Source organism: Centropristis striata, chromosome 18 (assembly GCF_030273125.1).
Source record: "Centropristis striata isolate RG_2023a ecotype Rhode Island chromosome 18, C.striata_1.0, whole genome shotgun sequence".
In the NCBI taxonomy this organism is placed as follows: domain Eukaryota; kingdom Metazoa; phylum Chordata; class Actinopteri; order Perciformes; family Serranidae; genus Centropristis; species Centropristis striata.
The window spans coordinates 23,467,229-23,489,792 of record NC_081534.1 but is presented as its reverse complement, the minus strand read 5'-3'; the positions used below and the strand labels follow the sequence as shown (position 1 = coordinate 23,489,792).

Sequence of the window (22,564 nt, the reverse complement as noted above, 5' to 3'; positions counted from 1 at the left end):
TATTTACACTGCCTTTAAGTTAAGAACCTTTTAGGTTATTTTTAAGGTCCTAAATTACTTAAAAAATCAAAAACATTACTACTGCCATTCATTTTAAAGATAATTTGAACAAAGAATGAACACGAAAATTGATTTCTGTTTAATAATGCATTACAAGTTTTGTCCCGAGTGGGATTTGAACCTGCGTCTAGATAGTCGTTGTCAAAATGAAAAAAATTGCCCGCGCTACCAGGTGTGCCACCGGAAACACCCTTGGAAATGGATTTGCAGCTCGACCGGTTTGTTTTTTCTGACAGAGGCGTTAAGCTTTGTGTTAACGTTTGCTGTATTTTTGTCATGGCTGTAATACAGAGTCTTGCTTTTATACTTTTAGCTTCTATTTGCGCCAGTGGTGAGTACCGTCTACAAAAACTGTTTGTCATCCATAGGCATTGTTTACACGGGGAGAGTAGAGGGAAATATGTTAATACGATATCGCCATAAAACTTCCCCAGCTAATTCCTTAAATTAAAACTGTTTGTTTTTATGTTTTCTGAAGCCTGTATGCAAACAACAAAAATACATACATACATTTGCAGAACAGAAATCTGATCATTTGATAAAGCCAGATTTATTTATTTGTTGTTTGTGTACGCAGGAAAGATTATGTAACACTAACCTTAGGTGAATTTAGGATGAATTTACAGACTGAAAGAAGCCATGTTATAGATGCAAAATATAGCCCAAAATTGCGTGACAGTGTGTAAAAAATTAAAATGAATGAACAGATTGTTAAAAATGTTCTAGTGCCTGAGATCGCATCGTTGAAGACTGCTTAAAAATGTTTTTTTTCATCAGAGTGAGGATTAAACAGCAGTCAGAATCCCTAGCCACGTCAAAGCAAGCTAAAATATTTAGAAAAATAGAAATACAATTTTAAAACAGAAACCAGAAGTCAGTCATATGTATGACCTCTCATATCCGCACTGTTATCCTCTTAATATATTGTGATTTAGTCCTTCTACACGCTAATTAACTAATGTAATAATTAAACTGTGTGTCCAGATGCGAAGCTGCGCTTTGCCTCTTACTATGGAGACCACATGGTGCTGCAGAAGGCTCCAGAGAGAGCTGTGCTGTGGGGCTACGGCCCTGAGGGTGCACAGGTGACCCTTTACTTGAAAGGACAAGTGGATCAGAAAACCTCACCGGTCACTGTTACAAAAGGTGAGTGCACCCAGTTGTTTGCAGGTGGGAAGTTTATGTGGACATCCGCAGGCTACTGAAGACGTCAAACTGAGTGATCCGGACGGACAGATTCATTTAAAAGTGCATTTTTGATTCAGAGCTTTTTATTGTGTAACCAGGGTGGTTAGGACAGTTGGAAAAAGGGGAAGTTTCAAAAGTTTCTTCATCTGTTTTTCCAGAAGTAGCATTTGTCAATTTTCCTGGTTGCATGTGTCAATGTCACCACTTGCATTCTTTTATCATGATCGCCTTCTTTATTCCCTCATACCAGGGTTAAAATACTCAGGGTATTCACAAACCCAGCTCTCTGGAACACACCTCTGATCGATCATGAACTTCATCCAGAAAACAAGCATTTAAAAAAAAAAAATGTAAAGATATTTTTTTGGGCATTTTGTAGCTTTTATTGACAGGAGAGATATGGAGAGTGAAAGGGGGAGACAGAGGGGAAGACATGCGGGAAAGGGCTCCAAGCCGGATTCAAACCGGTCCGCCCGCTTACGAAGACTGGGCCTCTGTGGTATGCGCTCTACCAGGTGTGGCAACGGGAACGCCCATTAATAATAGTTTTGCTTCTCTATCTTGCAGACAGACCAGACAAAGCATGAATTCAGACTAAAATATCAGCGTTGTGATGTGGTTTTTGTCGGCACTTGTGATTGTTTATTGCAATTAAAATACAAATGTTTGTTTTGAGCCTCTCAATGATGTTATGAATTGAAAATTGACTGTTTGGGATGAAAGCAGTAGTAATGGTTATTCCAGACTGGGTTGATGACCAAATGATTGTCAGCTTGTTTACACTCTTATGCAAGTAACTTGAATGAACACAAATTAATTCAGACTACTGAAGTTGGCCTGAGAGACAGCAGTCTTCCCAACAGTATTTTTACAGTTTATGCATCATTGACTTTGTTCACAGGTATCTGGAAAATCACCCTTGACCCTGTTGAAGCTGGCGGTCCATACACTGTGATAGCAGTCGCTGAGAATGATTCAGCCGTCCTGACAGATGTGCTGTTTGGAGATGTTTGGCTGTGTGGAGGGCAGAGCAACATGTCGTTTGAAATGTATAAGGTAGGCTGATTCACCTGTCTGTCTATCTCATGAGCTCATCGCACAAACATAAATGTGTAGTAGAAACCTGTTTGTGGGGTTGATTTGGATACTAGACTCATATTTTACTGTGTAATGAACTCTTGCATTCGTTCTTTCTCCCAATAGATTTTCAATGCATTAGAGGAGCTGAAAATTGCAGAGAAGTATCCTCATGTGAGGACTTTTATGGCGTCCATGAAAACCAGTGAAACTGAGCTGATTGATTTGATTCAAGTAGAACTTCCCTGGTCTGTGCCGCCAGCAAGTAAGTCTTGCATGAATAGATTAAATGTGTTCCTTAATCCAAGCTAGTGTTTTGTTATGGTTACAGCTTCAAGCATGTTGCTATTTGTTTATGTGTGTACCACCACCTACTTGCATTCTGGGGATGGACTGATTAACAGGCAGGTGTGTTTCCAGCTCTGGCACAGTTCTCTGCAGTCTGCTGGCTATTTGGACGTAACTTGTTTGACAAGCTGCAGTACCCCATAGGACTGGTGGAGTCCTGTTGGGGAGGCACACGTGTTGAAATCTGGTCATCTTCAAGAGCACTGCAGAAGTGTGGAATACTAGAGGAAGCTAACAGCAGGTAAAGATATAAAAATAAATTAATAAATGAAAACAATGCGGCTAGCCTGTCACAAAATGTATGTAGGAGCCTAAACGCAGTTTTTTGTTGTTAACAGAATAATTGAAGTTCATAAGAAATAATAATAATGTTTACAATATGTACATGTTTTGATGTTTACAATATATGTGGATAGATATATTTTTGTTTTGTGAAGACTGTACCTTTAATGTGTCACTCTCGCGAGTGTTTGGTAATGGTAATTTGGTAGGTAATGTGATTTGTGGTCAGTCAGGACAAGCGGGGAGTGGAGCCGAATAGTTTTTTGACCTCTCTCTCCACTACTTTCTAATTTCGTGTATAGGACGCGATTTTTATTTCATTTTGTGACATTTTCTATTTTGTATTTTTCCTGCATTTTTCTGAGTAGACATTCAAGTTTACCGGCTGGTCTCTGTGGATTTATTGGATGTGGACACGGGGAAGAGTGGTACGAGCGTCAAACTGAGGCTCCACCTCCAATGTATGTGGAAACTGACACACATAAAAGTAAAATAACGTTTTTCTTGTACTCTTAGTAGTTTTGTGTCATAACCAAGAAAGGTTAGCTTGCACTAACTGTACTGTTGCTACTTTTTGCACAATATAATCTCCCAGTCCGTTAAAGAATTCAGTCCTGTGGAATTCAATGATCCATCCGCTGCTCAACATGACCATTAAAGGAGCCATCTGGTACCAAGGTAAGACTACCTGCGCTGGTAACATAATGTTCAGTGTAGCCACATGTATGCATATCATGCATCTATTGTATACATGTGTGTCACTTCCAGGGGAGGCAAATACTATCTATCAACAAGACAAGTACAACTGTTCCTTCCCTGCTATGATTGGTGACTGGAGGATGGCGTTTCACCAGGGCTCAGGCGGGGAGACAGCTCCCGACTTCCCCTTTGGGTTTGTTCAGGTATGTTAGTATTTTAGTCAGCTAAAGCAAAAGTACACATGTGGTGTTTTCCAACCACAGAAAATGTGTTATCAAACACCCAGCCAAATATGAATCAGAAAAGAAATGGCCAAATGTAAAAAAAAAAAAAACAATGTGGTTTTTAAATTGTGAAAAAAATGTGCAGTATTCTCCTCTGAAACGCTGGGAATGTATCATAGATCATATGCAGAATTTCTTCGTACTTGCAGCTGTCCACCAACCGGACAGGATCCAAAAATGACTCCTTTCCAGAGATACGCTGGCACCAGACGGCCGACGTTGGCTATGTTCCCAATGCCCGGATGCCGAAGACCTTCATGGCCGTGGCTTTGGATTTACCAGATAAAAACTCACCCTATGGCAGGTAAGTGTGGTGATTATATGTACTCATAGCAAATCTGTACTGCACATTATACAGGTATTTATTAATAGTGTAATTAACAAATAGAACTAATGTGCAACTCCTTCAATAGTTTATTTTGAAGCACAAAATGTTGCTGAAAGTGTTTAAATTGAACCAAAGAGCTCAGCTGTGCAAATGTCTCTGCTCCAGCTTCCAGTTTGTCTTTGGATAGAATTTAAGATCATAATAAAAACATCTACAAAACTTTTCATGGACTTGCCCCTGATGTGCTGCCAAGACACAGCATTATTCACACATCAACAGACTTTCCTAATGGACCGAAGACTGAAAGACCAACAGGGAATCAGCTTTCCACTGTTTCTTTCTTCATTAAAAGTTTGCAAATTAAGATGTGACCTGCTTTTATATTTCAAAGTGATGCATACTCTATTGACTTTAAACCTCCTGGTCTTACCAACTGGTTCATCCATGATGTTTGTTCAAGTGATGAGTCTTTGTTTTTATTGTTTCAGGATCCATCCCCGAGACAAGCAGGATGTAGCCTACAGACTGTCGTTGGCAGCAAGGGCAGTGGCTTATAATGAGGTCGTATCCTACCAGGGACCTTTCCCCACCCAAGTCATGGCCACTCAAACAGATATCAACATTACCTACGACCAGAAAGTGTCCGTTACTTCGTCTAAGGACATCTTTGAGGTAAGGCTGGCACCACACGCTTTGGCAACCAAGCTAACAAACAAAAAAAGCTATTAACCATCTGAAACCAATGACCTTCCGACAGGTTGAAAGACATGTTTTATCTTTTAAAAATAACCAAATTACGCCAGAACTGTTAAAAAGTGGAATTATCGCCAGAATTTTGAATTTTCTGTGGTTCTAGAATGAATCATGTGCGATGAATTCTATCAGGGAATGTGACCAAATCTAAGCTTAAATAGAGATATTTGATTGAAATCACTTTATTCTTCATGTCTTATTTAAAATAAAACGTTTGTGAAACATTACATTTTGCACTCCCCGTTGCAGCTGGGAAGCCATTAACAACTCAGCTGAGACCAACAGTCATGTGGAAAAAATACACCTCAAACTTCTTGGGGTTCAGAGAGTTAAATAACCATCAGATATAGGCCAGGTTTACTCTAATCATGTCTTAAACATAAAAACCTTGCTCAATAAATAAGCTCCAATCAGCGATTTTCTCTCTTTATTTCAATTTAAGATCTGCTGCACAGAGAATCAGGCTCCATGTGGGAACTCCTCCTGGATTCCAGCTCCCATCATGCAGTGGGACGCGACCACTGTCACGGTATCTACCAGCCTGTGTCCACCTACTGATCAAGTAGTTGCCCTCAGATATGCATGGAGCGACTGGCCCTGCGACTTTAAAGCCTGTCCAATCTACAGCGCTGATGGCATTTTACCTGCGCCTCCATTTATTGTCAGCCGCCCTCAGCCAAAGAGGCAACTCAAGATTGTAAGAAGAAAAAGTGATTAAAAATGTGCCTTTTTTTCCTTTTGGTCAAAGCGAGCTTGTTTTTGGTAGAAATTAAGGCACTTAAAGGGCATTTTCGATGAAGGGATTTTTCTTATACGTGATTATCAGTTAGTTTTGTTCGTTTAACTCTTGACAATCAATTTTTTTTACTCATATGTAAATCCTCTCAGAGTGGGGCAGTGCCAGATCCCACAAATTGCTGAGCAAAAATTTGTCTACAATCAACATCATTTGCATACTGAAAGATTTTCTTTGCATTTATTTTACGTCCATTTTACCAGAGTAGACCATTTTCATGCAGCATCCAAAATGTTTGTATCTTAGCTCATCAGAATGCAGTATAATGCCACTAGGCTAAAACTGCCATTAAGTGTTTTAGGTTGGAAAGTGCCTATTGGAGTGTTGATATCTTTGTGGCGAATGGGTGTATATGATTTTTTATATTTCTGTTTACAATGTATGCTGTTATAACTACTGCCAATGATTGCTGGACTTGTTGTAGAAAGACATGACGATCGAGTTTGAACAAAACTCAGAATTATTAAGTTTACAACACAAATGTGTCTATATGAACTTTGCACAATTTTCACGAATAAATCACAGATGAGCAACTAATTTTGTGTGGGCCTGTTACATTCAGAGCCAATGCTTTTACGGCATTACTGCAACAGTTGGACATGTAATGAAATTGTTTCAAGTTGAAAAAAGGGCAACAATAGTTAAATCCCAATGCAACAGTGTGCCACGAACCAAAACCTGGCCATGGGAAAACATAACTTTTTTTTTTTTTTTTTTACATTTTTTGTGCAATTTTCAATTAGCAAAAAAAAGAGTTGGACTAAATTTCTAAAATTCAGCAGATATAATATAGAGCTGTTGTGTTCATGTTGCTATTGGTATGTTATGTACAAACTTTCCAGTATATAAGCATCAACTATCCCCAGGTAATGCTGTTCGAGACTCTGTTATCTGAGTTATTGAACCAAAAAGGAAAAGGTGGAAAAACACCAAGTTCAGGAGAATTGTGTTAATGTACGACTTAACACTTCCAGAATCAGGAGCTGAAATATGAGGTAGAGGGCTTCATGGTCGGGGAGGTCAGGTGGAGCTGATGAGAAGAGCCAGGGGACTGCGGTGTCTGACCTGAGGAATGATGGATAAATAGTATGAGATTCAAAACAAAAACTACAACTACTGTAAAGTTTCTGGCATTTTGGCAACACTCTTACTTTAAAATCCTAATTTTCAGTTAACCTTTATTTTATGATATGTTCACAGCAGAGGCTTGAAAGGAGTAGATGAAAAGTAACTAAGTACATTCACTTAAACACTTAATAAGGACAATTCTGAGGTTCTTTTACTTGAGTATTTCCATTTTCTGCTACTTTATACTTCTACTCATCTACATCTCAGAGGGAAATATTGTACATTTCAATCCAACACATTTATTTAACAGCTTTAGTCAATTTGCAGGTTCAGATTAATAACACAAAATACAATCAACAAATAAATAATGACATATTATTATCAGTTAAGATCAAATTTTACTGATCCAAGTGGGAAATTCACAAGTCGGATTGGAATTAATTAAATTATTACATTTTGATGCTAACACTCACTTGTATCAGAGTATTTCTACACTGAAGTATTAGTGCTGTTACCAAAGTATAAACCCTGAGGATGTCTTCCACCATTGGTAAGGAGAGTTATTCACAGACACTCGAGTTGAACAAACCATAACTGAGTGGCTCCACTGGAGCAGCTTCTCCTTTTTGCTCAGACATTTTAACAGCAGTTGTCAGGGAAGAAGAAGCATTTTTTTATATCGTTTCCCACCAAGAGATTGTAACCCGTAACCTCCTCGCTACAAGCCGTGCTGTTAAACCTGAAGGATACCCTGGTTCATATCAGTGTGATGAACACACAGGAACCAGGATGGCCTGTAATGCTTATACAGTACAAGCAATAATCAATATCCTGTAAATGTAACAAAACATAAAGGTAGTCCACTAAAAACACTGAGACTTTAGAAAACAGATATATAACCTGTTATATGCTCCGTCTTGATGTTCTCCTCGAAGCCCTGGTGTCTCTGGTAGGCCTCAAAGTTGACTGAGGCATCGTCCTCTGATAGGCTGTGAGGGACCTGGCCGTCACCAGGGCGACATACCTCAAAACGTATCCACCGGTAGCTTGAGAAAAAACAATTTTAAAAAAATGATTTATCAAGAAATCTAAACTCATAGTGAATGTAAGCTGCCTAAATCTATTATGTAGAATAAGTTAACATGATTTATTGTGCAATAATTAATGAAATAGAATATTGTGTCTTCCAGTTCCTAAACCATTCATTCATTCATTCATTACCATTAAACGCTTATCCGCAATCGGGTCGCGGGGGCTGGAGCCTATCCCAGCTGTCATTGGGCGAGAGGCGGGGTACACCCTGGACAGGACGCCAGACTATCGCAGGGCTAACACATAGAGACAGACAATCACACTCTCATTCACACCTACCTTGTTCAAAGTCAAATTCAAGAACTTTTTTTTCCAGCACCTTAAAACTGTTAAAATCCATATTTATATAAACTGCATACATTACAGGGCTTCTGCTACATTAATTTAGTAGCGGTGATCAGTCAGACTCCACTTGTTTTCCCGGAGAATGTATTTACTAAGCATTACGGTAACAACGTGTTAGCCCCGCCTTCAAAATAAAAGCAATGTTTCGGTAAATGTTATTTTACTGCATTTTCACAATCAGAAAATTCACTTATGAATACATAATGGAAGCACATAAAGGCTATTCTATTCTATATATTTTTTAAAAAAATAAACAAGTAAACTCAATAAATAGCTATAACTACTGTTATACTGTGGATTTTTTCTTCTTCCCCTTCCGGACACAATTTCATCCCGCTACTAGTCCGACAACTAGAAGAGTTGCAGGACAAATTGCGGTTTGATCGTCACGAAAAAAAAGGAGAACAATAACTGGAGATTTTTAAACGTCTACTTCTCCGGCATAATTTCACATAGAGATTCCATTTAAACTTTAAATAGTAGACACAAGTCTTGTGTATCGGTGTATTAATCCACGTTTCGATAGGTCATATAGTTTTTTATCAATCCCTGTTCAATGACCATGATCATTTTTGGAGAAATTCTGAGATTATAATGGGTGTGTATTGCACGCAATGTTCGTGTCACAGTGTGTGACATCATCGCCAGAGTGTAGAGGGAGAGAAAAAATTGTCAAAAAATAAATTTTAAAACTGTGCTCCAGGCCGCAAATTCCATTCTACAGAAATAATTTATACATAGAAACATAGGAAAATTTGTATTTTTGGAGCATTTTAATATGATATACAGCAATACAACCCTTACATCCCACATTCTAATTGACTTATGTCCATACTAATGTAATAAATTGCTAATAAAAAAAGTGCAAAAAAAACACAAGTGTAAGTGGAAAACAAAATCCTTTCAAACCACAGGAAATTTATTTTAACTGTGCTCATAGCTCACTTTTTGAGATGCATTATTTTTATAAACTATAACAAAAACAAAAAAATAAATGGACATTGTGCAAAATTTGCAAAAATACAGCATGCTTGCAAATCTTGCGGTCATTAGGGTTAATATACAGCAATTTCAAAACTTATACAGAGCTATAGCTTGCAAGAGCATTAACACAAACAGTACATACATTATATATGAATGCAGGCCTTTCACAGTGTGGTGGTAATACTTTTACTTGAGTAAGGGATTTGAATAGTTTTTGTATCAATGCCCCACCTGCCTGTCGTATAGTGTGAGGAACGTAACGACCTCAAGCCTCCTGATTACAAGACAGCAAATTGTCTGAACAGTTCAGTGATCTGAGGACTTTGAAAGCAACCGAATATGAGATAATATTAATGTTTTGGGTTTCTCATGAGCCTCTAATATGCTCTTTTCTCCTAAGACACAAACTGGACGTGGTCTCTTGTGGTAAAGCCACAGTTCGGGTCCAGAAAGCCATCTGCAGTGGCTTCTTCAGGAACGCAGCCAAGAAGGATCCTCAGGAGGGATACCGCACCCTGATAGACCAGCAGGTGGTCTACATCCACCCCTCCAGCGCTCTGTTCAACCGCCAGCCTGAGTGGTATGACGACAAGAAAATTTCCACCTTTTTAGCAGCCAAATAAGAAATAAATGTTCTTTTTATAATAACCTCCAACTGTAAAAAAAACGTTCCTTCCCCTCAGGGTTGTGTACCACGAGTTGGTGCTGACCACTAAGGAGTACATCGACCCGCGATGGGTGGTCGAGTTCTCTCCCGCCTTCTTCAAGGTGTCCGACCCAACGCGCCTCAGCAAGCAGAAGAAGCAGCAGCGCCTCGAGCCGCTCTACAACCGATACGAGGAGCCCAACGCCTGGAGAATCTCCCGTGCCTTCAGACGCCGTTGATGATCTCTGTGACGTCACAAATACGGAGCAAAAATGTTTTAACCACGATGGTAAAGACGGTTGTGTTCACTCCTTTTTTCTTAAAATTTGTACACATTGTACATTTCCCCCCACAGGAGTCCCTGCAGTAACCTGTTCGAAAGGGAGTTTTACTGTCGTTATTTTTGGAGCTATTTACTTTTCGCAGCACTAATACAGGAACAAAAAGAATAACTCCCAGAAGTCTTGAAGTTTATCTTCTGTGAGGAGATTCTGCAAAACGGTAGACTATTTATTTTGACTCTGTAAATTGTAGAAACATAACCTTTATGCCTAGACGCCACCTAATCAGATCATATAGAGTATTTATGTTTAACCAGTGGATGTTTGTCGGACCATGAGTATTGAACAGCGTATATTATGTTTGATAGATTTTGTACGATAGCTTGGACGACTTCCTTTCACTTGTCTGTGTATCTGAGACTGTTGCTTTGCTCTATCTGCCAGTGGAACTATGAACATTTGTCTTTATTAAATGCAAATACTTTTTTAACTCAGTTGGATTTTGTTGTCAATTTTTAAGTAGATTGAAAGGTTCAGTAGAAACAAAGGTATGTTATGTGCTGCAAGTACTGGACTTAAAGTACAATTTTGAGGTACTTTTATGTATATTTTATGTAACTTTATACTTCTACTCCACTACATTTACAGGCAAATATTGTACTTTTTACTCCTCTACATTTAGCTGACAGCTTTAGTTACTTTTCAGGTCAAGATTTAAAATGAAAAACATGATACATTTAAAATTATTACCCATTTTTAAAAAATGAAACCACTTAAAAGTTTATTAGGTAGTTAAAATGAGCGGAGTGGACTCATTACACAGTGTGGTATTAGTACTTTTACTGAAGTAAAGGATCTGAATACTTCTTCCACCTTTTTATTTTTATTTTTTACCTTTATTCTTATTTTTGCGCTTCTGCGCATGCGCTGCCTATTTGAGCTTCTGCGCATGCGCGACGTTTTACGCTTCTGCATGCACAGAAGCGCAGAAGGGCGTTTCACACAACTATTAGTTGTAATTATGTTATTCCCCCATGTAACCCCCCTCACTCTTTATTTTGCTGTTTGTCTGTTACTGCAAAATATGTCAATAATATAATGTCTCCTGTTTTGTTTTGACCAGATCTGGAAGTCTTCTTCTCCTGCTTTTAGTTTGAGCTCCGACGAAAGTGTTTTAGCGCTGCTGCCCCCTGCCAGCCAGCAGGCAGATTACAGTAAGTACAGTACAGTTTTTGCGCGTGAAGGTTTAGCTAGGGAAGATTTGAGGGAGAGACTAAGTTAATTAATTTCCCCAGTAAGGCAACAGCTTCAATCAGATATTGAAAAAAGTTCGGCAACTAAGAGAGGGAAGACCGACCCGCCCACAAGTCCAAACCCAGTACTCAGTTTTCCCCATTGTAACAAAAGTTCATTGTAAATAAAGGGGGGGGGGAAAAGAGTCTGCTTCCTCTGTGCAAACTGCGCCCAGTCTACGGACTAAGTGATATTGTTCATGTCATTCACAGTGATCCTTTTACCGTCAATAAGTGCATAGGAGCCTCTGAAGCCGGCTTTCTTTCCCTCTTTCCTCCCTTGTTCCACCAGCGGCCACAGCTTGTTCCTTGCACCTTTCGTATCTTGGGACAGATCCTTGAAGATTTTAATTTTTCTCTCCTTGAGCAGCTTAGAGGTTCGTGCATCTCTCCAGATCTTGTCTCGGTGTGTGCGAGACAGGAACTGCATGATGCGGCGGCTGGAGAGACGGTCCGCAGAGCGGGGTCCAAGCCTGTGGACGATGTCCACAGAGAAGTGCAGGTGTTGGGCGGTGTCAGGGGAAACCATGCCGAGGATGTCGATGATGGTTTTCTTCAGGTCTTCTCCAGGCTGTTCGGGGATCCCCGCCACTCTGAGGTTCCATCTTCTTTGGTAAGCTTCCAGCTTAATCCATTTGTCGCGGAGCACCGCGTTTTCTTTCTCCAGTGTTTCAACTTGACTCTGCAGGGAATCCACATGAAGAGTCACATCTTCCATCTGTTTCCCCAGGAACTCCAGAGGGTCAGTAACGCTTTTAATAGTTTGTGTATTGTCTTTAACAGTGGTCTCGAGAGACTGCATTCTTCTGAGGGATTCCTCCTGCATTTTTTTCTATTCTCTCCATCACTGCCATTAAAGCAGCGTTTGAAACAGTTTTTTTGTCGTGTCCTTCCCTGGCCAATTTTTTTTATTTCTTTACTGGCCGTCGATCTTCAATGTTTTTATCAGGTATTGTAGGTGGGTTTTCAGAGCTGAGTAATCCATCCAAAACCTCGAGTTGGTTTTCTAAAGCTCTGCGAGCATATGAATGCATGGTGATGGCAGGCTCTTTGTTCATTTCTGAACAGTAACCGGGAAGAAGAGTAGGCTAAGTGACAGAAGTAGGAGCAAACCACTGCTTTTCTTTTCCTTTTCTTGGAAGTTGCTTCAGTGACTTTAACTGTGTGTGAGTTGTTAGAATAAATTGATTATTCTCTATTTTGTTAAATGATTTGATTGCTTGATTTCTGCTTCTCTGTTGTTTGCCTCCCTGGTGTCTGACTCCGTGTCTGTCTCTGTGCGTGACGCAGGTCACTATCAAAGGTCAACCTTGGGTGTAATATGTATCTCTATGCATTTATATTAATCAGGCATGATTTTGATACAATGATTATGTTTGTGTGTTAATGTTGATTTAGAAACTGTGATTACTTTGATCACATATATTTCATTTGCTTAAACTGATTAAGATTCTATAATCACAAAGAATATATTGCGTTTCATATTTTTTAGACTTTAGAATACATTTAAACATTGAAAAAATAAGTGGCTCCAAATTATATCTGTAAGTCATAACAAGGCAGAATGTTTGTCCTAACAAGTTTTGATAGCAGGTCAGAACACTGTGAAGGGCAGAAATGATTATTTGACCGGTGACATGATATTTCCCTGTATTGATTAAAACTGACGAATCAACGGATGAAGAAGGCGGAACTTCCTGGAAGAAATCTACCTTCGGTTCAGGGAAATTAGATGTGGTTCAGACTTCACGAACTGAAACCCGTCTGTTTGTATTCAGGGACATGTAGTTTTGGACCCAGAGCTCTGTAACTGCATTTTTTGACGTATTGTAATAAACTTTTGTTAAACTGAGAACTTGGACGTCTCCTGCTCATCATTCCCCATCAACGACTGCGCAGAGAAAAATGGTGAGGGATTCTCTGTTGGTGTAAGATTATTCAATTTTCAAGGTTTCCTCATGCAATTTTTCTAACAGTCCGTCAGAGACAAAGGAAAAAGTTTGGTCTGATTTCGCGGGGCAGCCGGTTGCTTGTCAAAGGTGGGAAACTTCAAAAGAGACAAAGAGCTTTTAGTCTCTCTGTCATTTACTCCCAGTTCAGGTAACATTTCATCCTCCGGTAGTTTACCGTTTTTAGCGTGATTTAGTTTTGATTCGTGCCATAGAGCTTAGGTGCAATCATCTCACTGAAACGCCATCCCTCATCTCCGTGAACGGCGCAAGTGAGGGATGCAGGGATGCGAAATAGACGACATGGGACGTACCCATAGACTGTATGGACGTACCCCTAGTTCGGAAAAACACGGAAGTAGATTTATAGCCAGGGTGGGAATTTCACAACGGCCATCGTTGCCCTGCACTTTGGCCTTGATGCCCTGTGAAAAAATGTTCAATTTACGGCCAAGGTGGCCTTTGCGCCACTGTCAAAGTTCCAGTATAAACACAACGCTAGTGACGCGTGGTGGGCTTATGGAATTATACAGCCATCCTAGTGGTCAAACCCCGACCCACTCTCCGTCCCTAGCGGACAAGCTGTTTTGATATGTTGTAACTGATGTGTGTGGTAGTATTTGACAGGACTTAACATTTACGTTTTTATAGAAAGTACTATTGATAGGTAATTACCATTGTATTAGCCTATTTAAAGTGGACTCGTTAACGTTACATTTTTGCATCATGAAAACTAGTGATAGCTAGCTAGTTGGGATATCGCTAACGTCTTCCCTACCTCAGGGCCAAGGGCTCGACATTTAGCTGATGTCAATTTCACCTCAGCAGGTTCCTTTTTTATGGCAGGAAGGAGGCATTTCTCTTTCTTTACTCTTAGATGAACTCAGGCAGGAGATTCATTTTGCCATCTTTTCAAAATATATGCATTTGCCATCTTTTCAAAACAGGTTAATTTGTCATTGTCCAAAAAAAGGTCCTTTCTAATATATTAAATATACTGTGCACTGCACTGTGTCAGGAGAAAGTGTATCTCTGATACTTCTGTGTTTAGGTCACAGTGGTGGCTGTTGTCTTTCTCTACCAGTATTTGTCTGAACCTTCTCACTTCTATGGCCAGGCTCTAACACTGTTTCCGCCCCCCTCTCTCTCTCTCTCTCTCTCTCTGTCACACACACACATTCTATTTCTCTCTCCCTCACTCACAGTCTCTCTTAATGCAATGTTTTACAATATGATAAGTTTTTAAATGTTTATGAATTAAAACAAATGTTTTAATACATAATTAATGTTTCTTGGTGAATGAGAATGTTAAGGTATTAATCTGAAAGGTAAAACCAGCGTAATTTAACCAAACGGCCTTTGTGCCCTGTCATGTGGCCTTTGTGCCCTTAAAAAAATGTGAACGGGAAGGCCAAATGGCCTTGCCCCTAAAATGACGAAATTCCAAGCCTGTTTATAGCTCGACCGGTTTCACTCTGTGTGTCACTTGACTTTTTCTGACAGAGGCGTTAAGCTTTTTGTTAACGTTTGCTGTATTTTTGTCATGGCTGTAATACAGAGTCTTGCTTTTATACTTTTAGCTTCTATTTGCGCCAGTGGTGAGTACCGTCTACAAAAACTGTTTGTCATCCATAGGCATTGTTTACATGGGGAGAGTAGAGGGAAATATGTTAATACGATATCGCCATAAAACTTCCCCAGCTAATTCCTTAAATTAAAACTGTTTGTTTTTATGTTTTCTGAAGCCTATACATATGCAAACAACAAAAATAATGTCATATTTTTCATACATTAAACTGTGTGTCCAGATGCGAAGCTGCGCTTTGCCTCTTACTATGGAGACCACATGGTGCTGCAGAAGGCTCCAGAGAGAGCTGTGCTGTGGGGCTACGGCCCTGAGGGTGCACAGGTGACCCTTTACTTGAAAGGACAAGTGGATCAGAAAACCTCACCGGTCACTGTTACAAAAGGTGAGTGCACCCAGTTGTTTGCAGGTGGGAAGCAGACGCGGTTTTACAATAGAGGCGAGGTAGGCAACTGCCTGGGGCCCCACCAACTTCCCCGAACTGCAGGGGCCCCCAGACCAGCTGCCCACTCTCCATTCAGCTGGGAATCGGGGCCCTCAGTGATCCCCAGCCATTGCGTTTTTAAATGTAAATGTAAATTTGTATGTTTAAATCGGAAACAAAGACAACAAACTAAAATACAAAGAAATAAAGTATCCGTCGACACCCCCCCCCCCCCATTTCGTGTTATAATGGACTATTCCATCCAGGCCATGATCGCGAGAGTTCCAAAGTTATGTGACGGAAGTGGAGGGAAGTTTGGAAGACGTTACGTGAGCGGTGAAATTGATATCAACAGTTGGAAAATGAAGCGAAACTACCCGAGTGGTGCCACCAAAAGAAGGAAGCGGGAGGAGGCGAAATCAAAAAATGACACACTCCCGAAGTTGACAACATTTTTTAATGTTTCGACAACACCGCCGGTTGTCGAGGAGCAGCAGGAGGCAGCGGCTAATTCAGAAGGGGAGGAGGTAACCATAGTAACCGCGTCATGCTCGAGCTCTGACAGAAGAGATGTCAACAATGAGGAGGTGGTGAGTAGCAGTCCTGATTCTGTTGACCACCACGAAAGTGTTGTCATCATCGGAGATGATCCGGCGTTGTGGCCCAACGTTTTCAGTGACTGTCAACGTAAACTGCAAACTAGTAACTAACTGTAAAAAATGTTTGTAGAAATTACAGTAAAACACTGTAAAATTGCATCTGAAATAGGTTGTAAACATTGTACATCACCCTAGTAGATACATTTAGTTACTGTAAATCAAAGAATAGTATAAAACTTAAAATTCTACAGCCATAAACTGTAGAAAAGAAAGTAAAGTTGTAAAGTTAATGGAGAAATACCATGATGACACAATTATCCTAAAAGTAATGGGATTATTCAGTATAAAATTACAGTTTTTGCTGATATTTACATTTACATACGCTCACTGTATTTTTACGGTGAAGTTCTGGCGACCACAGCTGGTATTTTACCGTAATTTAAACAGATTTTTGTTTTTACAGTGTATATAGCCTATATGTATACATATGTATAGTTGAAATGATCCCTATCTTGACAACAGTGAAACGCTGCTTACATAAATCTATCAATAATAATAATAATCAAATAATATATGTAAAATGTAAAAAACAATCTGAGTGGAGCCATTCTGCATGATGAGTACTTTTACTTTTGATACTTTAAGTACATTTTGATGTTGATACTTTTTTACTTTTACCTCAGTAAGTTTTGAATACTGGACTTTTACTTGTAGTGGAGTAATTTCACAGTGTTGTATCAGTACTTTTACTTAAGTAAGAGATCTGAATACTTATTCCACCACTGTTAGTTACATTCCAACAGTGCGTAAACAGCGACAGGTGAGTGTCACCATGGTGCTCACCTAGCAGCAGGATTTTAACCACGTTCATCATGGTATTTCTCCATTAACTTTACAACTTTACTTTCTTTTCTACAGTTTATGGCTGTAGAATTTAAAGTTTTATACTATTCTTTGATTTACAGTAACTAAATGTATCTACTAGGGTGATGTACAATGTTTACGACCTATTTCAGATGCAATTTTACAGTGTTTTACTGTAATTTCTACAAACATTTTTTACAGTGTGTGTGTGTATATATGCTGTAAATATATATATACAGCAAAAAAAGTCAACAGAATTAAATAACATAAAACTCTTTTTGTTAAAAGTAAGGATTTGAAGGGCCCCCTAGCTAAATTCGCCTTGGGCCCCCAAATTGCTAAATCCGCCACTGGTGGGAAGTTTATGTGGACATCCGCAGGCTACTGAAGACGTCAAACTGAGTGATCCGGACGGACAGATTCATTTAAAAGTGCATTTTTGATTCAGAGCTTTGTATTGTGTAACCACGGTGGTTAGGACAGTTGGAAAAAGGGGAAGTTTCAAAAGTTTTTTCATCTGTTTTTCCAGAAGTAACATTTGTCAATTTTCCTGGTTGCATGTGTCAATGTCACCACTTGCATTCTTTTATCATGATCGCCTTCTTTATTCCCTCATATCAGGGTTAAAATACTCAGGGTATTCACAAACCCAGCTCTCTGGAACACACCTCTGATCGATCATGAACTTCATCCAGAAAACAAGCATTTTAAAAATAGTTTTGCTTCTCTATCTTGCAGACAGACCAGACAAAGCATGAATTCAGACTAAAATATCAGCGTTGTGATATGTTTTTTGTCGGCACTTGTGATTGTTTATTGCAATTAAATTACAAATGTTTGTTTTGAGCCTCTCAATGATGTTATGAATTGAAAATTGACTGTTTGGGATGAAAGCAGTAGTAATGGTTATTCCAGACTGGGTTGATGACCAAATGATTGTCAGCTTGTTTACACTCTTGTGCAAGTTACTTGACTGAACACAAATGTGACCCCCAGGCAAATGTAACGCAAGACAAACATTTAGCTCGCTTCTGGTGTGATCACACTGTTAGACCCTTACATAAAGGGAACAACTACCACTTATTAATTCAGTCGCTGTGAGAAACTGAGGAGAAACTGTGAGAGAATGTGAAAATGAGGGAGTTGACATACACAAGGGACATACTTAAACATAATTTAATGAACTCAGTTTAACACAAAACTAATAATGGAGTGCATGAATGTGGGTCAATGTGTTTTAGGGTGGTTTAAAATAACTGTATGTGATGCTGAGTGGAAAGCAATGTCAGACTGCTGAAGTTGGCCTCCGAGACAGCAGGAGGGACTTCCCAACAGTATTTTTACAGTTTATGCATCATTGACTTTGTTCACAGGTATCTGGAAAATCACCCTTGACCCTGTTGGACCTGGCGGTCCATACACTGTGATAGCAGTCGCTGAGAATGATTCAGCCGTCCTGACAGATGTGCTGTTTGGAGATGTTTGGCTGTGTGGAGGGCAGAGCAACATGTCGTTTGAAATGGATAAGGTAGGCTGATTCACCTGTCTGTCTATCTCATGAGCTCATCGCACAAACATAAATGTGTAGTAGAAACCTGTTTGTGGGGTTGATTTGGATACCAGACTCATATTTTACTGTGTAATGAACTCTTGCATTCATTCTTTCTCCCAATAGATTTTCAATGCAATAGAGGAGCTGAAAATTGCAGAGAAGTATCCTCATGTGAGGACTTTTATGGCGTCCATGAAAACCAGTGAAACTGAGCTGATTGATTTGATTCAAGTAGAACTTCCCTGGTCTGTGCCGCCAGCAAGTAAGTCTTGCATGAATAGATTAAATGTGTTCCTTAATCCAAGCTAGTGTTTTGTTATGGTTACAGCTTCAAGCATGTTGCTATTTGTTTATGTGTGTACCACCACCTACTTGCATTCTGGGGATGGACTGATTAACAGGCAGGTGTGTTTCCAGCTCTGGCACAGTTCTCTGCGGTCTGCTGGCTATTTGGACGTAACTTGTTTGACAAGCTGCAGTACCCCATAGGACTGGTGGAGTCCTGTTGGCCAGGCACACGTGTTGAAGTCTGGTCATCTTCAAGAGCACTGCAGAAGTGTGGAATACTAGAGGAAGCTAACAGCAGGTAAAGATATAAAAATAAATGAATAAATAAAAACAATACGGCTAGCCTGTCACAAAATGTATGTAGGAGCCTAAATGCAGTTTTTTGTTGTTAACAGAATAATTGAAGTTCATAAGAAATAATAATGTTTACAATATGTACATGTTTTGATGTTTACAATATATGTGGATAGATATATTTTTGTTTTGTGAAGACTGTACCTTTAATGTGTCACTCTCGCGAGTGTTTGGTAATGGTAATTTGGTAGGTAATGTGATTTGTGGTTTCATTCAAGTTTACCGGCTGGTCTCTGTGGATTTATTGGATGTGGACAAGGGGAAGAGTGGTACGAGCGTCAAACTGAGGCTCCACCTCCAATGTATGTGGAAACTGACACACATAAAAGTAAAATAACGTTTTTCTTGTACTCTTAGTAGTTTTGTGTCATAACCAAGAAAGGTTAGCTTGCACTAACTGTACTGTTGCTACTTTTTGCACAATATAATCTCCCAGTCCGACAAAGAATTCAGTCCTGTGGAATTCAATGATCCATCCGCTGCTCAACATGACCATGAAAGGAGCCATCTGGTACCAAGGTAAGACTACCTGCGCTGGTAACATAATGTTCAGTGTAGCCACATGTATGCATATCATGCATCTATAGTATACATGTGTGTCACTTCCAGGGGAGGCAAATACTATCTATCAACAAGACAAATACAACTGTTCCTTCCCTGCTATGATTGGTGACTGGAGGATGGCGTTTCACCAGGGCTCAGGCGGGGAGACAGCTCCCGACTTCCCCTTTGGGTTTGTTCAGGTATGTTAGTATTTTAGTCAGCTAAAGCAAAAGTACACATGTGGTGTTTTCCAACCACAGAAAATGTGTTATCAAACACCCAGCCAAATATGAATCAGAAAAGAAATGGCCAAATGTAAAAAAAAAAAAACAATGTGGTTTTTAAATTGTGAAAAAAATTAGCAGTATTCTCCTCTGAAACGCTGGGAATGTATCATAGATCATATGCAGAATTTCTTCGTACTTGCAGCTGTCCACCTACAAGAAAGGATCCAAAAATGACTCCTTTCCAGAGATACGCTGGCACCAGACGGCCGACGTTGGCTATGTTCCCAATGCCCGGATGCCGAAGACCTTCATGGCCGTGGCTTTGGATTTACCAGATAAAAACTCACCCTATGGCCCGTAAGTGTGGTGATTATATGTACTCTTAGCAAATCTGTACTGCACATTATACAGGTATTTATTAATAGTGTAATTAACAAATAGAACCAATGTGCAACTCCGTCAATAGTTTATTTTGAAGCACAAAATGTTGCTGAAAGTGTTTAAATTGAACCAAAGAGCTCAGCTGTGCAAATGTCTCTGCTCCAGCTTCCAGTTTGTCTTTGGATAGAATTTAAGATCATAATAAAAACATCTACAAAACTTTTCATGGACTTGCCCCTGATGTGCTGCCAAGACACAGCATTATTCACACATCAACAGACTTTCCTAATGGACCGAAGACTGAAAGACCAACAGGGAATCAGCTTTTCACTGTTTCTTTCTTCATTAAAAGTTTGCAAATTAAGATGTGACCTGCTTTTATATTTCAAAGTGATGCATACTCTATTGACTTTAAACCTCCTGGTCTTACCAACTGGTTCATCCATGATGTTTGTTCAAGTGATGAGTCTTTGTTTTTATTGTTTCAGGATCCATCCCCGAGACAAGCAGGATGTAGCCTACAGACTGTCGTTGGGAGCAAGGGCAGTGGCTTATAATGAGGACGTATCCTACCAGGGACCTTTCCCCACCGAAGTCATGGCCACTCAAAAAGATATCAACATCACCTACGACCAGAAAGTGTCCGTTACTTCGTCTAAGGACATCTTTGAGGTAAGGCTGGCACCACACGCTTTGGCAACCAAGCTAACAAACAAAAAAAGCTATTAACCATCTGAAACCAATGACCTTCCGACAGGTTAAAAGACATGTTTTATCTTTTTAAAAATAACCAAATTACGCCAGAACTGTTAAAAAGTGGAATTATCGCCAGAATTTTGAATTTTCTGTGGTTCTAGAATGAATCATGTGCGATGAATTCTATCAGGGAATGTGACCAAATCTAAGCTTAAATAGAGATATTTGATTGAAATCACTTTATTCTTCATGTCTTATTTAAAATAAAACGTTTGTGAAACATTACATTTTGCACTCCCCGTTGCAGCTGGGAAGCCATTAACAACTCAGCTGAGACCAACAGTCATGTGGAAAAAATACACCTCAAACTTCTTGGGGTTCAGAGAGTTAAATAACCATCAGATATAGGCCAGGTTTACTCTAATCATGTCTTAAACATAAAAACCTTGCTCAATAAATAAGCTCCAATCAGCGATTTTCTCTCTTTATTTCAATTTAAGATCTGCTGCACAGAGAATCAGGCTCCATGTGGGAGCTCCTCCTGGATTCCAGCTCCCATCATGCAGTGGGACGCGACCACTGTCACGGTATCTACCAGCCTGTGTCCACCTACTGATGAAGTAGTTGCCCTCAGATATGCATGGAGCGACTGGCCCTGCGACTTTAAAGCCTGTCCAATCTACAGCGCTGATGGTTATCTTTTACCTGCGCCTCCATTTATTGTCAGCCACCCTCAGCCAAAAGGCAACTCAAGATTGTAAGAAGAAAAAGTGATTAAAAATGTGCCTTTTTTTCCTTTTGGTCAAAGCGAGCTTGTTTTTGGTAGAAATTAAGGCACTTAAAGGGCATTTTCGATGAAGGGATTTTTCTTACACGTGATTATCAGTTAGTTTTGATGGTTTAACTCTTGACAATCAATTTTTTTTACTCATGTAAATCATCTCAGAGTGGGGCAGTGCTATGGAAGAATTATCCTATCTTTATTCAAGAGCGTAGATTTTCAGTTTGAGAGCATAATTTGTCTTTCTCGTGCTCAGATTTGTTCTCCTCATGCTCACATTTTGCGCTCGCACTCGATTTCTGCTGCTTTCTTTGAAAATGTGTGCGTGCACTTAAAAATCACATGCTTGTGCTCACATTTCTTCTTCTTGGACACAAACATTTTGCTCGCACTCAAATATGTCCTGTGCGCACTCAAATCTAAAGTCTACGCGCTCAGATCTCAACTCTGCGCTCTCAAGCGCGAGCGCAAAATGTGAGCATGAGGAGAACAAATCTGAGCATGAGAAAGACAAATTATGCTCTCAAACTGAAAATCTACGCTCTTGAATAAAGATAGGATAATTCTTCCATACAGTGCCAGATCCCACAAATTGCTGAGCAAAAATTTGTCTACAATCAACGTCATTTGCATACTGAAAGATTTTCTTTGCATTTATTTTACGTCCATTTTACCAGAGTAGACCATTTTCATGCAGCATCCAAAATGTTTGTATCTTAGCTCATCAGAATGCAGTATAATGCCACTAGGCTAAAACTGCCATGAAGTGTTTTACATTGGAAAGTGCCTATTGGAGTG

The 22,564-nt window shown here is 39.6% G+C and overlaps 2 protein-coding genes and 1 long non-coding RNA gene across 5 annotated transcripts; 2 read left to right on the top strand and 1 right to left on the bottom strand.

The window, feature by feature from the left end:
* The first annotated feature begins 290 nt into the window (after positions 1–290).
* On the top strand, positions 291–5,813 carry LOC131991122 (sialate O-acetylesterase-like). 2 transcript variants are annotated; one of them, XM_059356432.1, is made up of 11 exons: positions 291–391; positions 1,045–1,206; positions 2,150–2,304; positions 2,452–2,590; positions 2,746–2,914; positions 3,333–3,416; positions 3,551–3,633; positions 3,724–3,857; positions 4,088–4,242; positions 4,755–4,938; positions 5,462–5,813. In XM_059356432.1, exons 1-11 carry the CDS (start codon positions 337–339, stop codon positions 5,735–5,737), a joined length of 1,596 nt encoding a protein of 531 aa, XP_059212415.1. In that variant the 5' UTR covers positions 291–336; the 3' UTR covers positions 5,738–5,813. The 2 variants fall into 2 exon arrangements, with proteins under 2 accessions (XP_059212415.1, XP_059212414.1); XM_059356431.1 differs by having other exon boundaries at positions 3,324–3,416.
* LOC131991123 (uncharacterized) lies at positions 5,808–8,389 on the bottom strand. Of its 2 annotated transcripts, none has more exons than XR_009396104.1 (3): positions 8,335–8,389; positions 7,784–7,929; positions 5,808–6,880 (listed from the first exon to the last, which is right to left on the bottom strand). It is a non-coding gene; the product is annotated as an uncharacterized LOC131991123 (long non-coding RNA). The 2 variants fall into 2 exon arrangements; XR_009396103.1 differs by lacking the exon at positions 8,335–8,389 and adding an exon at positions 8,255–8,316.
* A 6,524-nt stretch (positions 8,390–14,913) lies between these two features.
* On the top strand, positions 14,914–22,272 carry LOC131991063 (sialate O-acetylesterase-like). The gene is made up of 11 exons (XM_059356358.1): positions 14,914–15,070; positions 15,281–15,442; positions 18,318–18,472; positions 18,620–18,758; positions 18,914–19,082; positions 19,357–19,440; positions 19,575–19,657; positions 19,748–19,881; positions 20,111–20,265; positions 20,778–20,961; positions 21,486–22,272. Exons 1-11 carry the CDS (start codon positions 15,016–15,018, stop codon positions 21,744–21,746), a joined length of 1,581 nt encoding a protein of 526 aa, XP_059212341.1. The 5' UTR covers positions 14,914–15,015; the 3' UTR covers positions 21,747–22,272.
* Positions 22,273–22,564: the final 292 nt, after the last annotated feature.

Bases quoted from the DNA above. Each gene is read 5' to 3' on its own strand.
- LOC131991122 (XM_059356431.1), top strand. From the start codon at position 337: ATGGCTGTAATACAGAGTCTTGCTTTTATACTTTTAGCTTCTATTTGC. The intron at 2,915-3,323 runs GTAAAGATATAA...TTTTCTGAGTAG, and splicing joins CTAGAGGAAGCTAACAGCAG to ACATTCAAGTTTACCGGCTG. The intron at 4,243-4,754 runs GTAAGTGTGGTG...TTATTGTTTCAG, and splicing joins AAAAACTCACCCTATGGCAG to GATCCATCCCCGAGACAAGC.
- LOC131991063 (XM_059356358.1), top strand. From the start codon at position 15,016: ATGGCTGTAATACAGAGTCTTGCTTTTATACTTTTAGCTTCTATTTGC. The intron at 15,071-15,280 runs GTGAGTACCGTC...CTGTGTGTCCAG, and splicing joins AGCTTCTATTTGCGCCAGTG to ATGCGAAGCTGCGCTTTGCC. The intron at 18,759-18,913 runs GTAAGTCTTGCA...GTGTGTTTCCAG, and splicing joins CTGGTCTGTGCCGCCAGCAA to CTCTGGCACAGTTCTCTGCG.